General features: G+C 33.5%; 2 protein-coding genes across 12 annotated transcripts in view; one reads left to right on the top strand and one right to left on the bottom strand.

Moving 5' to 3' along the window:
• LOC132196420 (disintegrin and metalloproteinase domain-containing protein 23) overlaps window positions 1–18,230 on the bottom strand; it is a 233,040-nt gene that overhangs the window by 181,074 nt on the left and 33,736 nt on the right. The gene's annotated exons all lie outside the window — the stretch shown is intronic.
• Window positions 10,889–14,443, top strand: LOC132198267 (uncharacterized). The gene is made up of 7 exons (XM_059622204.1): window positions 10,889–11,147; window positions 13,042–13,356; window positions 13,419–13,489; window positions 13,543–13,690; window positions 13,878–14,093; window positions 14,169–14,280; window positions 14,346–14,443. The coding sequence occupies exons 1-7, from the start codon at window positions 10,889–10,891 to the stop codon at window positions 14,386–14,388; spliced, it is 1,164 nt and encodes a 387-aa protein (XP_059478187.1). The 3' UTR covers window positions 14,389–14,443.

The raw sequence follows: 18,230 nt of genomic DNA on the forward strand, positions 1-18,230 counted from the left end.
TTGAGATAGTTCATTTTAATCTATACACACGCAAAAGATAAAATACTCCTTAGGTGTAGCGAGTGTGACAGGACTTTCATATAATTTTATTTGCTATATTGTTATTTTCAAGCCTCATAAGCAACGTGCATTGGACAATTTCCTTACTAATATATCAATAACCTAAAACTAATTTGAAGAAGAGAGCTAAAATAATTAGAATATTAATTAAAATTTATTTCATTTTCAGCCTTATTGAATTGAAGCTAAATGTTTATTTATAATTATATAAGTTGATGTTAAAATAGAAAAATTAAAATTAAACGAAACTTAAAGAATGTATTTATAAACCTATTGTTGCGGGAATTATTGTGGGAAATTAAATGTTTTTTTTCTTCTTCCAAATCACCATATTTTTATTATACATAATACATAAATCATAAATACATCATTCTGATTCAGAAATATTGACATGTCGGACACAAAATATTTCATCATCAAGTTCACTAAAAGCACACATAAAACCTATTTCACTAACATTTATTGCAATCAGTTCTTGCAAAATAATAATTTTACAATAAAACCGATTATGTCCAATCGTTTCACATATGGGAATTTTTTTGCATTTTGTAAGCACTGCAAAAAACGAATTCTTTTTGCAAGTGCAATTCTCGTGATTGCCGCACATGCATTCACAATAGTTATTTTTTATAAAAAATTCAATCAAACCTACATCACTATTTTCGCCGTATTCTACACAGTAAGAGAGATCATTTTTTGAGGCTTTATGAAATCTGCTGTTATAAACTGGTCTCCCCTTTTGAAGTTTACTGAACATTTCAATATTTTCTCCCAATGGCAAGCTTGAGTTTAGGAATGCCTCACGAACGAATGGAGTAGATTTTTCATCTAACGATTTATATTTTGAGCCTATAGACCAAATAACATTATCAATTTGTTCAAGTTTATTGACTTTTCCTGAATGCTCTAATTTATCAATAAATTTGAATGCGTCCGAATTGTGAGGCAGTTTTTCGACAAAGTATGGCAAGCATTGGGATGCACACATAAATTCTACTATTTTCCTCTCCGGGTAACGCGATCCCTTCACCCATGACTTTATTTTTCCATTAAGCGCTTCAAAGGGAAAACATGAATTTTCAAAAAGAGGACCAATTTGTTTCACATTATCGGCAAGATGCAACAATCCGTGAAAGTTGTAACTCAAATACTCTTCCCCATATAACGATGCAAACCTCTCTACAAAAGTGTGCAAAAAGTGATCAGCCATTTCAAGATCTTCTTTTTCAATTGAGTCTAGATGCAAAATATAAACTGCTTCAACCAGTAAAAAGTAGTGGCCTAGGCGTTCACTATTCATACCAATTTTTTTCAATATTGGAATTGAAAAATAAAAAAACCAATTTTTAAATTCGGATGTTGTGAAAAAAGAAAAATGTTCATTTATGCCCCTTGGGCTTCTGTTAACAAAATTCGGTTTTTTAATATGCACAAGATATTCGTCAACTTTTGCAAGTTTGTTCCGCATATTGAATGCTTTTCCAGCAAACTCTTTTCCAAACCAAAGATTGGTAAGTTTTTTGCTCACTCCACCGAAAACACAATGCATGGGGTCAGGGCCAGTACCCTTAATAAAATCGGGAAGGATTTTAGATGCAAACGTTACGCCTTTGACACCCATTTTAATGCACTTCTCTTTGTAAGCCAATACACCTAAATCGATTGTTTGTTTCGAGGTCCTCGGTGTCATTTTGCTAGGCTCGTATCTGTAAATTAATTGCTTGCTAACGGGCGTTTCATTTACAACAGCAGGTGTGCTAGAAGTTGAATTTGAAGCACAACTTACTCTCATATCAACAGATTTTTTACTGCTAGTGAGACCCCGTTTGCGTTTCTTAGGTGCTGGCTTAGCGGCAGAATTTTTCGATGTATTTGCTTCGTTAACATCGACTGCTGGGTCCAAAGGCAGGGGATTTTGATAACAGTAATGACATCCATAATATCCATTGTACTGTGCCATATTAAGCATCATTGCACGAGCTGGTGCGTCAGCGTGCATGCACAACGGTATACCTTTAAAATTTATCTGATATTTTTCTTCATTTCCCTCATAATCAACATCAATACCTTTTTCAAGAAACATATCGAAAAACCTTTTGCTTGGTAGCATAGCAGTATTAAAATAGGGTTTCATTTCGCGGTCATACCAAATTGCTAGTAAAATAGTGTTTTCAACCTTAAATCTTTCATTTCTCGGAAGTTGGTGAATAAAGGCATAAAAAGGCCAAACACTTGACTTAACTGAATTAAAAAGAGCTACACCATCAGTATATATTGAGAGCGATAAATTATTCACAGAATTTAAAAATTTTTGACTGCTCTTATAAATCAAACCATCGTGAATGGATCTAATGGTGCTCACATTTTCCTTTTCGTCCCTTATTAATAACAAATCTCGAATTTTTTCTCTGCGAAGAATGCTTTTCAGCTGATTTTCAGGGTCAAAGTACAAAAACTCCCCAATTTTACCATTTAGGCATGAGCATTTGTCATCATTGTTTTCAAACAATCTAAAACAAATTTTACAGTATTTTTTTTTCTCATAGGAGTATGCTTTAGTGAACTCTTTGCGTACTTTGTGGGCTGTAAGCCTAAATTTTTTTTTATTGCTATTGTAGGGTATGAAAACTTCAATCATATTTGAAATTTTAGTAATTGCGTCATAAGGGATATTTAAATCAAGTAAAACTTTCAATATAATCAGCGCGCCTTCAGTTTTGGTAATATTTACCCCGTCGTAAAGAAGTTGTTCTCTCAAGTGACTTTCCATCTGACGCTCCGCAAAGCCATTGAAATCACGTTCTTCAAAGTATCTAAAATTTGGTTGCTCTTCGTCTGGAAATAAATTGCATAAATTGAAATTAATATAAAATTACTAATAAATATTAAATGCAGAATAGGGCATGAATTTTATTAATCCTTACATTTCATTATTAAAATATTATTTAAATATTATGCACTCTAAATTGCATTGTGCCTACATATCAACAGGTTATAAGTGTGAAAGCAGGACCATCCTTAATTGATTGAATTAACGTTAATAAAATGATGATTATTTTTGTATAAAATTTAAGAGGTTTTTATTTTTAACAGTGAGCTAAACAGATTAATACGAATATCTGCTTATGACAAGAATGAGCATTTACATTATCGTCACCTTTTAAACTAATAAAACGATGTCTGAGAATGCAGATAAAAAAATTAAAAATACCTAACGAATATTAAAAATTTTTTTTAAGGTTCTACCATGAATTTTCTCTTCTTAAAAATGTAAAATGTGTGAATTTTTTATAATCTGTTGAAATATCTTTTTTTTAATTAACGAAGTAAACTTAAATTTCACATTTTTGTTTTTAGTGGCATTTGGGACTTTTCCTCGATGGGCTTTGTGAGTTCAATGTTCAAGAAAAAGTTTTTATGGTATTTGCTCACCTGATTCGTCGTTTGATGAATGATCCGAATTAACTGCTCCCAGAAAAAGATTTACACTACTTTTGCACTACTTTTCCACTACAAATTTAACATTGCTGCTTATGGGGGATCTTTCTTGCTTCTCCTCTTCCCTCTCTCTTCCCACCCTGACGGATCTGTCGGAGGCCGCTCCCCCGGCTCGCTCACTTTAGGGTCCCAAAAAAGTTTGGCCTTTACCAAACAGAGGGTACTGATGCTGATATTGTGCTCCCTAAGCATTAAGTGGCGAAGAAAAGTTCTTTAAGACATTTTAGCCCCCTCCAAATGATTCTTTAATATAAATTTCTTCCCAAATATTGACAAGCCTGAATTCAAAATCAGCAGTTGGAATTGAATTAAAATAAGAGCCTTTTCCATTTGGCAAATTTCCTTTGTTTCCAAAAATTATAATTTTTCTTTTTAATGATGCTGAAATCAACCAAATCATTGGTATGTTGCGAATATGAGGAAGATTTAAAAAAAAAATAACCTATTTATTTTCACATATAAATATATACTATTCATTTTCAAATTTGCTTACGTGCGAGATGCGAGATGTATACATCCTAATTTTTACTTTCAAACAAAGTTTTTTGTTGTTTATTCTACTCAAGTCATACATGAAAAAAAGAACTATTTATAATGTTTTTTTTTTCATCGATTAAATTCTAAGAAAAAATTATAAGCAAAAGAAGTGTACATTGCGGTGAGACGAAAGAGGCGCCAGAGGTATTATTTTGTTGTTGAGCGTTACTAAATGCTTCTCCTTCTACATGCCTACAGTGAGTGACACTTTTATGTGTGCGTACCTGGTGAAAATTCGGAACATTGGGGAGGACAGGGCTGCGCGAAAGAGGATTATAAAACTAACAAGAAAAAGGATGGACAGGTTCTTTGTTAAAAATAAATTTACTGTGAGGTCCATTGAGAAAATAGTTTTTGAGGTGTTGTCTTGCTTTTTTCTGGATGATATGTATCCATATTCCATTTTAACAAAAGAAAGAATATATTGCCCCTTGGAGTTATAGAGAAATTTACAGTCGCTGAGCATCCAAAGGAAAACTTGTTTCACAGAAATTTAGTAATACCAAAGCTCTTGCGCGCCTCAAACACCTGGAATTTCTGAAAAAAAAAAGTTTTCAACAACCCGCAACAACACCAAATAATAATTACTTTTAAGTAATTATTATTTGGGGTTGTTAAAACTTATTGAAGACTCCATGGTGTTGGAATGTAAATTAGGCTTTTATATACTCGATGGGATTTGAGTCGTTAATGTTTTTTAAAAAGTAAAAAAATCAAACATTTTACTTAATATTTGTAGGTTTGCGGCCTATCTAGGTCAAAGCAACAATTTTTAGCAAAAAAAAATTATAGTTTTTAAGTTAAAAATGAATTTTATCAAATTTGGTTGGAACAGAAAAATTGTGTTCCTGATTGTGAGCAGTGGTCGAGAGAAGACGAATTATTATATTATGATGAAAGGCGCATATATTTGTGGAAATGCATTGTTCTTATTTGTCACCGCACTATTGTACGTCTTGATTTTTTCTTACGCGGCTGAAGATACTTGGTTTGAGAATAGGAATCTTTTTCTACGACAATTTTTATTTCTCTTTTGTTCACTTGCCGAGTAGAGCTGCAATGACTCTCTTTCCTTTCACCTGCAGCGAGGCGCGAGCGAGCAAGCGGGACTGTTGCATGGTGATTTATTTTCTTCCTCTTATTAATAAATGTTACAATTTATTTGATTAAAAATGCTTTAGTGAGAAGCAACTTGCATAGAATAATTTTCTTCAAAATAATTTTTGGTTTTAATATTTTAAAAATACCGAATAAATGAGCAGAGCAAGTAAAATATACATGGTATTACAAACTACCTTTTACCAAAAGAATTGACTTCTAATCGACACAGAAGGCACCAATATAATTGATTAAAACCAGTAATTTTTTGTAAGAGTTAATTTAATTTTTAAAATTATTTAACTTTTGATCACTTAGTCCAACTAATTTTTTTAAAGTTTCTTTTCGGGTTTTGTTTCATTTGTAAAATTCAGAATTTTTCCCGTCATTCAAAACCAAGTTACGTTTTTTTATATTTATTTAAATTATTAAAAAAAAAAATAGAAATTTGCTTATAACTTTTTTGCTATTTGTCATATCTAAATAAGTGTTATTACAACATTTTTTCGTAATTAGAAAATACTCATGATTTTTCAAAAATCAAATTAATCGGACCAATAGGACCGAAGTTACAATTTGTGAATTTTTGTTTTTACAGAAACTTTAAAAGCGGCAGTGCTCTCTGTGCGAGACGACCGCGGCTTTTTGGTTCAAAATTTTTGGGGCGGGTCGCGGTGTTTTTACTAATTATCTCGCTTGCTAATTAAGCGAAAAATTCCAAACTCTACAGGAAATTCCGCCAATGTACTGTTTTGTTTATGAGAAAAAATGGATTATGAAACTTTCATCAAAATTTATATATAGCATTTTTTCCAATTCAACTTGATCTGTGGCACTTAAATTTGGATTAAAAAATACACAAAAATTAGAGTAAATAGCTCTAAGTCTTGGCTCAAAAGTTCTGAAGCGCTCTAGTAGATGGCTTTAATAGAATAATTTTAATTTAATTTTAACGTTGCAGAAACGTGATGTTCACGCTAAACTGTCAAGCGCAAGAACTTTGCTCCTGTTAATCCAAATCACACAATTCAAACAACATTGGATTCGAAATGATTAGCTCCAGTGCAAGAAAGTGTTTTTAAAGCTTCAGATGCCTCAGGTCACCTGCTGACCTCTTGACCTTTATCTTAGATTAAGTATTAACTTATATCATAATTTATAACTTTTTTTGCTGATTGCAAGAAACCTTCTGATGGCCGTGTCAAAAATTTTGCACTTATATAATTATATTTTATAAAATTAATAAATAATTTAGGAGAATAAGTTAGGAGTGCATTCTCTTGCTATTCGTATATACCTGTTCTGAGATTTTCAACTTTTTCTAGTCCCCGTGTATTGCCTGTTTTTGTTGTCTCTATTGTTATCGTGGGTCGCCTATACCTGGCATGCTTCTTTCTCGATGCTTCTTTCTCGTCTTCCAAGCACAAACCATTCTTGTCACTAAAGTAGTCAGCTGCCAGCCATCCTCTGGTTTTTGTAAACAAGTCAATGCATTCAGTCTACAATCTGATCGCGGCAAATATGATTTGAATTTCCATAAAAATTTACAATTCATTTACATTTATTTGATAATTCCAATTAATATAAATTATATAAAAAATATTTTTTTAGGGCCCATTTTCAAATTTTATTCAGATAATAATTAATAATTTAACCATGAATAAATTTTTTTCTCCAATTGCGTAAAGTAAGCAATTCGATTTTGATGTATTGAATTGTCTTAGGATGTTTAATTTCAATATATCTAAATGAAAAATAAATAAATATAAATAAAAACAAATTTATTTGTAAAAATATAAAAGAAAATGGTAAAAAGTTCTGTCGCGTTTTTATATTTGAACATAAAACGACAGGGGCTTGGCGCGGCGGCCGTCACTAAATATCTGCGTTTCGCGGTCAAGCATTTTTGTCTCGTGGCCGTTTCTCTTCCCTTTTGTAAATCCTATTATTACACGTGAGTGCACAAGGAATATTTTTTGTGTGAAAACAAGAAAAGGGATGTGGAAAACTTGCTTTGTTGCTGTTGTTGCTGCTGCGCGCAGTGCTCTCAGCGGGAGAGGCAGGACAGGAGAGAAGTTGAAAGGTCCCAGCTCAATCAACCTTCGAGAGCCACCGAAATGCGCTCTCATATTATTATTATTGTTGGAGGAAGAAAAGTGCATGAGTTTTGGGTCCCAATTGAAATTGATTTTCTTACAACTAATATTGAAACAAAAAGAATATAATATATTAAGTGGTCTTGATTAAGACAATAATATGATGAAATATAAAAAAATAATATGCGTTAATGACCACACTATTTGAGAAGTTATGGGAATATAAGTTTTTTTCCAGAAATTAACTCGGACGAGGATATTTTATCAGCAAAAAATGTAAATAAAAATAAAAAAATAAAAAAATGAAGAAATTATCAACATGCGCAGTAAACCTTTCACACATTAATTATTTTGAAATTATTTTTAAATTAACTTTGGTGAAGTTAAATGTGCCAAAAAATCTATTATTTTTTTTTTTTAAATTGCTTGAAAGTTATATGAATATGTCTGGAAGTCATATTTAATTCCTTTTATGATTTATAATCATGAGCCATGCCACTCTTAATTTCATTTCATAAATCGCAAAAATTCAAGATGCTAGAGGGTAGGAGGGTAGGCAACATGAAAAGCATTAAAGCTACCCCAGTTGTCTACCTTCAGCATACCTGAGCATAACCTGGTGGTTGGTGGTGGGGACTTAGGGGAAGTAGCCAGCCACTCAGGAAGCTGCTTTCAACAGCTCCACCCCGAGAGCTCCCTATGCTTTTAACATGGGAGAGTGTAGTGGAAAAGTAGTGCAAAAGTAGTGTAAATCTTTTTCTGGGAGTGATTCATCTTCTTCCGTTGACAAGTACTCGGAACTTTCTGAATCGATTGATTCAGACATGCCTTCCAAGCTCTCTTCCAGTGCTAAAAACATTTAAAAATTGCTTTACCACAATCAATTTTTTTTTTTTAATTTAAACCTCACTTTGTAGTTATTGGTAGGCTTCAAATGCGTTTTAGAAAAGAGACGAGTTGCTCTGCACAGTCCCCGGGAAGGAATGAGAGAGAAAAATCGAGAGAGGCACTGAGGAACACATTTCTTTGTTGTTGTTTTGCTTTGGGTGACAACAATGGGATGCTCCCACTACACTTGAAGAAATAACATAAAAGACCCTATAGCTGTGCTGCTTTTGGAATGTTCTATCACTAATATATACAAGCACAGCTTCTTATCATTTCTCACAAATCGTTTAATACAGTGAATGAAAATTAGGAAAACTACCATTTAAAAATGTTTATCAAATTTTGTAGTAGAAGTTCACGATTGAGGATTGATTCATGGTGATTTGAATTTAAAATTTGGCTTTTCCTCGGTGTTTTTCTTAAACAATAAAAAACTCACAGAAACCCATCAAGTAAGAGCTGAATTTTATATTCAAATCACCATGTTTATCAAATTGATTTTAGTGCAAACGGATGATGATAATCAAAGCGCACTGCCTAAATTACACTATAATCACTAAATCACCTGCTTATGCTTAATAACCGAATATCATGAGTTTGATCCTTCAGTGTCAATTTCCTGTCAATTTTCTTGTAAATTAATTTTATTCAAAATAAAATATGATTAAAAGAAAAAGAAATAATATTTTTTTCAATCAAAAATTACTGATAAATTATATTCAATGTTTTTTACGTTATTTCTATTCACTTTACAATGAGACACACTATTATCTATTTACTTTTAATTCTTTTGGAATATAGGTTGAAAATAATATACCTTTGAAAAACGTTTTAAACAAATGTTCAAGCATCTTTTTGCTTCAATAAATCTTGTTTAAATAGGGTGGACCTTTTCCCTTTTTCTCAGAAAGAAGCCAGAAAAATATTTAGCCACTCGGCGTGAAAATAAGCTTACTTTTTCTTTACTTTATGAAATCTGTCCGGCCGCGTGTTGTGTTCATCAAGCTGGAAAATACTTTTCGCTGACATGGGCTAAAAACTATCACCCAGAAGAAAAACATATATGCTCTCCTATGAGAGCTCAAGATGCATTTCTCACAAATGTGAATGTATTTCTTAAAACTCGTATAATTTTACAAGGTTCTTTTTCTGAGATTTCCGATTTTTCTCTCCTCCGCGATGTTTTCGGGTGGTCAAACTCATTGTTTGCGCTGAAGAATAGCTACCTGTGGTCATTCACAACAAGCATGAATAAAGACAGTGCCTGTCAACACTGCCCGCGAAGGGATTTTGGAAACACAGACTTAAGCATGAAAAGGGTGAGGAGATTATTTTATTCACATAAATTCTTGTTGGCGCCTCTTTCGTCTGGCCGAAAACTTCCAAATTTAATGTAATTAGTTTTGAATGAAAATTAGTGATATCATTCAATGTGTTAACCGCTTATTATTATGAACTATATTTTAATAAGCAAAAACATAGCTCATTAATCTCATAATTTTTTTTTTTTAATTGAATGAAATTAATAAAAACGGGAACAAAAGTCGGCTTTGAACCTAAGACAAAGTCGGCATTTGTTCACAATTTACTCCATTATTTTGACGAATATTCGCAATAGTGAATAATTAAATTAATTGAAAATAGCAATTAGCTGTTTGATTTCTATCGGCGGCTGCGGCTCGAGGAATATTTTCTTGGGGTGACTGACTTGAGCAATTTTTCAAAAATAAAAAAACCTTTAATTAAGTATGCAAGAAGAGAACATTTTTACGTGAAAAATAACTTTATTTAATATAATATTCAATTTTCTAATTAATTAACTATTGGACGATTCTACTTTAATAAGAATTAAAAAATTTGGTCGGCTTAAGTTGGTGTCAATATTTTTTTACATTTCACGTACTGGGCAGCCATCTCAAATTTTTGCATCCGCATTATTTTGATCATTATTATTATCTTCGTTGACTTATTGCATGACCCTTATTTTCATTACTTTCAAACGACAAGCGCAAAATTGCAGAGGGCGATTTGCACTCCTCTTGTCTTTTTCAACACACTGGCTTTTGCAATTGGTGTAATTTAATTTTGGGGCGCTGGCGGTCTGCGACAGCGTGATTGTAGAGAGCGCACTATTTTCCCAGTGAAATATAATATTTTCGAATTTGTTGTATAAAATTTTGAGATGCACGTAAGTTAAAAACAATTCAAAATTATGATAAATTATAACAATGTGTGTACAATATATTCGTATATTTTTCTCTTTGATTTTACTGAACTTATAAAATTGGGTAAATATTTGCTTAGCAGGTGGCTGGCTTGACTTGCCAAGACTGGCACTTTCACGAAAAATGAAAATTTTATTTATTTTGGAAATTGGTAACAACGCAAACACACCACAACTCTACACAAAAATTTACAAAAAAAAATTCACACACACACTAAAAAATTAACAAAAAAGTTTAATGTAAGTTGGAACTTTTGGTTTTCAAAATATTTAAGAGATGAGAGCCCTGAATCTGCAAGGTGGTTGGCGCTAGTTGACCAACCCTTCTCCTCCACCGAAACGCGCGCACCCACACCTGTGACTCACACCTTTTCCGCCCTCCATTCACAAAGAGCAACCTGGCCTGCTCTCTCTCATTTCTCGATCTGCTCTTTGCAAGTGCTAAAGGTCCCTTCTGCAAGGGAGTTTCAGAGTTTACCTTTTGAAAATGGCTAAAATAAGTGACCAAGACATTGTGAGCACTTTGATTGAATCAGACAGTGAATTTTCTGAAAATGGCGAGGACACTCTTGACCATGAGCAGCCCTGCAGTGGAACTGTAATCGAAAGAGCATCGAGGAAAGTGTACACAGTTCCCAATTTAAGCCAACATTTGCAGCCCCAAGATCGCCTTCCTTTCAAGAAAAATGTCTCAACGACCCTCTATGGAAGTGATAATGTCCTTGTGGATGTCCTCTCTTACGGTGGTAAGTAAAATAAATTATTCCCAAAAATTGAAACTTATTCAAATTGCAACGTTTATTTTTATTTGCAACGTAAAAATAAATCAAGACATATAAAATCAAATAAATTTTATTGGACGCTATTCAATTTTAATAAGATTAAAGAACCTAAATTTGCTAGAAAATTTTGTGTTTAAGAAAGTGATAGATCGCTGGCAGAAACTTTGGTGGAGTTACTTATTATACATCAAGATTAATGACGATGCGTATTTTCTATTAAGAATTTAAAATCTGCTTTCGTCGTTAACTTATGCTTGTTATTCCTGCTTATTTGAACGTTCTCTATCTGAATCACAGAAATTAATATACTGAGAGTATAATTCTCAGATTGTTATTAGTGTGCGTGTGTTTTTTCTGTTCCAATTAGTGTAGAGAAGTGTCTTTGTTTGTGTTGTTAAGTGTAGAGCAGTTTTAAGGTTAAAATTTTTAAGAGGGTTTTACGTGGTTTTACTGAAACTGTGAGAGAAAAACTTGGCTTTAAAGAATGGAATATACAAACCAAAATTTTGACTTTTACTAGCCATTTTAAAAATTAATTAATCAATCAAAGTCAAAATTTTGATTTGTATTCTATTCTTTAAAGCCAAGTTTTTCTCACACAGTTTCAGTAAAACCACGTAAAAACATCTTAAAAATATTGAGAGGCTTACTTTTTATCAATCGCTTGCGGCGCCACACACTGCTGTTTCGCACGGAAATACTTTAGGCATCTTTCGTGAAAACGCCGCGACTTTCGACGACCGATCTGCTCTCTTGACTAGCGTTTTCGCCCGACTACGGCAATTACCTCTGATATTCAAATTTATATACGACCGCATTTTTGCAATTAGAGTAAAACGAGATGTGCAAAGATTCACGTAATTATTGTGAGCTTTTTGAAATCTAAAATTTTGGTAATCTAAAATAAAAATTGAATTAAAATATGTAAAATTTTTAAAAAATTTTTCTTTTAATTTATCTGGAGGAAAACAAAAAATTATAAACGCCATGATAAAGACAAAAATACATATCTTATGATTTTCTATGAGCGCACCTAGTTCAGACGTCTCTATAAATTTAAGACTAAACTTGTTACTAAAAATAATTAAATTTTGTAATGCAAAAAATATAGAATAATTTTTTTTCGTTTGAATAAATTTTATGAGTAAAAACGAAGTTAAATAAATAATCTTAAAAATATATTTTTTTTAATTTTTAGGAGAAAGGAAATTTATCCAGGGATTAAATATTTTTGCAAAAAATATAATTTGCAGCTCATGAATTATGGCGGCGCCCACAGCCAAAACATATAAGCTTAGCAGGATAATTGACGAATCATAAAATCCATTTAGAAAGAGCCGACTGTAAAATCAACTCACCGTGGATCAACCATCGACAGTGAAATAGTAACAAAAGGGTTTTTCCATATGACTATATATATATATACAACTTGATTACAATATCGGTGATGATCTGATGATATATAACTTTAGGAAAGTGAAAAACCGTAGCAAATTTTGTATGTACTCTTCGATTAAAAATATCATGGGTAAAAATTAAATTTTAATAATTAAACAGACAAAAGTAAAAATTTCATAATAATAATTATAACTTGCGTTGTCAATTCCAGTGTTAAAGGACTAGAATAAGTATTAGCTCCAAATTTTAATACATAATTAGTTTCCAATGTACACTTTAAAATTTTCGTTTTTGTCATTTATTTGGATGAGTTCATGTATGGGGTATAGTTGCCTTAAATTCGAACCCAATAAACATTTCTTGAACCTAAATTTAATTTTTTTAAATTTTTGAATCATGAATTTTTACTACAATAAGTTTGCTTTCATGATATGTTATTAAAATTATTTTTCAATTCTAGGTGCGATGTACGCTGGTGCTAAAGCACAGTTCCAGAAACGAAAAGCTGAAGGACAGATATTAATTACATCCCCCGAACCTACAGTTGATTTTTCTCTGATTCTTGCGTCTGATGAAAGAGCCACTCACAATGTCTCTAAGAAGAAAAAAGGTCCTTCGCCTTTGAAGAAGCGTAAAAATATCAAACAGAAAAAAGGATCTAAAGCTGTTAAGAAGCTCCCTTATGACGACGACGTTGTGTCTTTGCAAAACCGGACTGCGGAAATAATAAATTCAAAAAACATTGACAGTATTGGGACTACTCATATCAATCAAGGTAAATATATTATTTGTTTGTTCAAATTTTATTAATCCTACAAACTTATTTCTCAATTAAAGAATCCGCTTCGCCAGGGCAGAGCAAGAGATTTAAAAAGAAAAATTCAAAAGCAATACTGGCACCAAATGAAGTAATCTATAATCATAAGTTTTTCTTCACTTCTTAAATCATTATTTATTCTAGTGGTTAAGAAATAAACTAGGCGATAGCGCTACTGTGGAGGCAACTAGAAAAATGAAGGACGTGTCACAAAGCGAGGGATACAGTGGCTTGAGTGTTGGAAAGAATGGTTCTCCTTTAAAACCAAGCGCTAAAAAACAGCTTAAATTTGGTAAAAAAAAATATGTTAATTACTTTTTACCTCCTTATTTCAATATCATTTTTTTTTCTATCTGAGAGCACAGATTTTTTTAAACGCTTAAAAAGTTATTTAAATATACTTGCAATGAGTTTTCTTTAGTTAAAAAAAGATTTTGTCTCAAAGTTTTTTAATAGCATTGCCAATAAAATAATTTCAGGTCCAAATTCCTTGGAAGAGACAAGCACAACTATTAGCGAACAGGGACCCGATGAGAAGCCTCCTAGAAAAAAGACGCAACCTGCTGAAGTTGGATTTCGATACTTAATTGGTTGTATGTTTACTGAAGAATACATAATGGCCCATAGCTACCATGGTCGCAGAATCAGCCCACCTCTAACATCTGCTGATAAATTTGGATTAAAAATGATCAGAGGTATTGAATATTTAATTAGTTTAATTATAACTTTAAATTCCTTATACACCAAATTAATTCTCCCAATAATTTCAGATTACTGTGAGTGGTATGTTCGTCAGTATGGCATTCCGTATGCTGAATCGCAAATCAAAATTGGAAAAGTTTATACTAAATACAGAGGCAATGTTAGAAACAAAATCAATAAGTGAGTATTCAAAACTTTTTATAGTTGATAATTTTACTCATATTGATATATTTTAATTGCCGCAGGAGAAGAAACTACGTGCCGAAAGCCCTGAGGCGTCCTCATTGAATATTGATGAAAATACTTTTCGCCATCGCAATGTATATTTAAATTAATAATAAAAATCTAGACATTTTATTATTGGCTTCTGCATTTTTGTAAAATAAAAAATTGAAATGTAACAGATAGTTAAAACAATAAATCTCTTCATTAAGAATTTACCACTCGCTCAGAAATGTTGAATAAATTATTTTATTTTATTTTCATCCAAAGGAAGTAAATTTTAATTTTAATACAAGGAAAAATAAATTTAAATTGAATAATCTAAAGATCATTATAAAATTAATTTATTTTATATTATTTATTTTATTGTATATCATTTTACCCACACTACACGCTATACGTGCAAACACGCAGTTCAAAAAATCATGCATTAACTGCCCTACGCGCCACCAGCATCCCCTTTTGACGATTCTTCAAACTTTTTGCGTCCTTCAAAGCCCACCCCCCAAGTCTGCTCAACTCCGAGCCCGTTCGGAGTGGGAAGTAAGACGAGCAAGGGGAAGCACCATAAGGAATACATTGGGACGATCTCACCCAAACCTCACCCAAACCTCACTCAAACTTTTTTCTGGGAGATTGGGCAAAATGTGTCGCGCATTCTGCAGATTCTGAAAAACGCTACCAAGCATCTGCCGCTTTTCCTCGAGGGGAACTTTCCTCCCTTCCTTCACGACCTTATTTCGGTTATTTATTCTAGTGAAGGGGCGCGTGACTTAATTTGCTCGAGGAATTCAAAGTGCTGGAAATTGTCTCATACATAACAAAAAATTCGGTCCCTTTGGCGTTCAAAAAACTGGAAAATGAGGAATTTTTTAATTTGGTAATCTCTCTTCTGCTTATTATCTCGTCTGGGGGATTTTCGATCTGGCGAGTGGAGAAAAATGCAAGTTGAAAATGGCGCGTACATCGTTGCGCTGATTGCAAAAGTTGTTTCTACTCGGTTGGCGCGGAATAATAAATAAACTAAACTCCAGCGGGCGAGCTTGTCGAGGCGGCATTATCACAAATCCCTTGAGGTCTGCGTCTGCTGCCACACAGCTTTGTTATGGCATTAAAAAGTTGAAGACAAATACGTACGCAAACGCGCGCGCTCTCGGGTTCCGCAGTTAATTTTTTTTCTCCACCAACAACCTACCGGCAACCACTCAAAAATAAAAAGAGCTCCTACAGCAGGCAGGCCGACTGAATTTCAATTTCGGACCACTATTTCCCGCAGCACCGAGAAGAAGATATTAACTCTGGCGGGTATAGCAGCTACGAGGAAGAAGCGGAAAAAATAAATCTACCTCCGCGGGGGCCGTGTTTTGAATACTTAAATTTTTTGTCTCAAACTTCAAACTGCCTCCGGAGGCAAGAAAAGTCGACGTGGTGACAACCCTGTGGCAGTAAAAAAAGTTCCACCGAAACGCCTAGAACAAAATAAAAAAAAAATCGGCGTGGTAATGAGAATGTTACAAATGAGGCTCTTAATTTGAAGAAAGTAAAACGAGTGTTTTAGCTAAATTTGTTTAACTATTGTCTCACTTCAGTTTATTTAAACTTTTTAATAAAATTTACTGAATTATAATTGAACTATATCTATGTGGTCATCGGCTGAAATATTTTTCAAAATTTGATTATCTAATATTTTATAATTATTATTTTTAAATTATTTGTTTTATATTAAAAAATTTTGATAGCAAATCATTTAAATTACTTTGTTTCATGACGTTTATTATTTTTGGTTTTTAAAATTTATTGGTCTTTAAAAACATTCTAGAACAGAGAAAGAAAGTATAATTTAAAAGATTTTTACTACAATTCCTTATTGTTAATTGTAATCATTAAAAATTACTATCAACATTTATTTTATAAATTTTATTAATGAATTAAACATTTAAATGATTGGGAAAAAATACCTAATTTTTCTTTAAAATTTACACTATGATATTGTGTTAATTTTCTTTGCAAACTTAAGAGTAATTCAATAAAATCTAGTGAAACATTCTTCAATTTCCAGTTTTGTGCACGCTCAGTGTGCTCAGCAGTCAAGTAATGAACCTTGGAATTCATAGCCGTGTTGGTTGACTGCTCGCTTTAGCAGCGAGTTTATTTTATTGCCGGCGCTCATAACGGAACGCGCGGCGGCGACAGCAATTTATTTCGCCTGACATTTGACCGCGGCGCAAGATATCAAAAGTTGCCGGTTCGCGGGCTATTTATCATATTCATGGAGTCGTGTAATTATGGCAGCTTTTGTGCCCGGCCAGAAGAACAAGAGCAACAAGAAAAATGGCCGCCAAGAGAGGGAGGATGGAAATTTTGCGTTTGGAGCCGTTTTTTGGCGTTTCGAATTTACATCGAGTTTTTCATTCTCATCCGTAATAGATTTCAAATTACCATTTTACGCAGAGGGTGGATAAAAAATCGCTCTTGAAATATTCAGCCAAGGAATTATTACCCTCACTTTTTGCCTCGTATTTGTTTGTTTATTTGTTTTCATTCGCGTGCTCCTATTTTGTGTGTTTGCTTGGGAAACAAAAAGAAACATATATGGGAATGGAAGGCAAGGAAAAAGGGAAAGCAAATGGAATTTCAGATGCAAACTCCCGTACGCAAACTTTTGGGCCTGATTGGCTGTCTGCGCCTCCGAGAAAAGGGCGGAAGGAAAAATGAATAAATAAAAAAAACATACAAATACAAGTCTGATCAAGAAGAACTTTTCCCCCTGCTGGGCAATTGTTAAAAAGTTTGGACCGTAATTCGTGTGTCTCAGTCAGAGATAATCTGCCGTTGGTAATGATGCGATTGCTTGTCAAAATCAATTGATGACCCGAAAATTGGAAAAGGCCTTAGGAAATTTGTCGGAGTAAAACTCGATTTGGGCGACGGGCGCGTGCGCCAGGGCCACCTCGCGAGAGAGCAACCATTTGGCTGTCGTAATTGCTTGTTAGCGCCGATTTTACGACACGTAAAAATGTGTAGCGTCAAATTTATTTTGGAATATATTTCGTTTCAGACCAGCCACTTGGTTACGATGGCGTGGATTTTATTAACGGCCGACGCAATTGCACGGAAAAATAATTTCTGAATTTATTTGCGGGTGAATTTTTAGAGAGGGAAGAAGAGAGAGCAAGCTGCTTGTTTGGAATATTGCCAGTCGATGGTCTCTCTCTCTCTCTCTCTCTCGCTTGGGTGAAATAATTAGAAGGCGGGCTGCTCTGCCACCGCCTTTTTCACATCGTCTTATCAACAAACTTTTTTGCTCATTTCCTGGCGCATTTTCCCCGAAAATAAATAAATCAGCCGGGGCAGCCGAGGAAATTGAGCGCGACGTTGAAATTAGTGGAGGCCTCTTAAGTGAATTTGGTACCTTTCAAAAACAAAGGGTCGACGCGAGTGCCGTTGAATGTCAGAAGTCGCTCGTCTGCCAACGGGGAGGAAGCTCTGTGATGGAGCAGGAAAACGGGGCAGCTTGTTCACAGGAGTGCAAAATCTGGTTCGTTAGTCAGTTGCCTAATTAGGTGAGTATTTGAAAAATTTCCCAGCCGATTCAATTATGAAGTTGACTGATAGCTAAATATCCAATAAGCTTAACATTTTCCATATTTTCTTGTATTTTTCTAATATTTAATCATAAAAATATTACTATTTAATAAAGTTTTTAAAGTGTTAGAAACGCTCTTCCTTACAAATTTATCACCTTTTGCTAATTGTGAGTCCAAACTAATGAAACGGCACTTTCAGCAGAATCAGTGTTGAATTTTTGACCCGAGAGCGAAATCGTCACCCTGTAATAAAAAAGCGGCACAACAAGGTAAGTCAATTAGGGGCGAGTTTAGAGCGGGTGCCTGCACGATGGCTAGTTA

The sequence above is a fragment of the Neocloeon triangulifer genome, unplaced genomic scaffold (genome assembly GCF_031216515.1).
Source record: "Neocloeon triangulifer isolate White Clay Creek 2 clone unplaced genomic scaffold, ASM3121651v1 ptg000012l, whole genome shotgun sequence".
NCBI classification, from domain to species: Eukaryota; Metazoa; Arthropoda; class Insecta; order Ephemeroptera; family Baetidae; genus Neocloeon; species Neocloeon triangulifer.

Bases quoted from the DNA above. Each gene is read 5' to 3' on its own strand.
- LOC132198267 (XM_059622204.1), top strand. From the start codon at position 10,889: ATGGCTAAAATAAGTGACCAAGACATTGTGAGCACTTTGATTGAATCA. The intron at 13,691-13,877 runs GTAAAAAAAAAT...AAATAATTTCAG, and splicing joins TAAAAAACAGCTTAAATTTG to GTCCAAATTCCTTGGAAGAG. The intron at 14,094-14,168 runs GTATTGAATATT...CAATAATTTCAG, and splicing joins TGGATTAAAAATGATCAGAG to ATTACTGTGAGTGGTATGTT.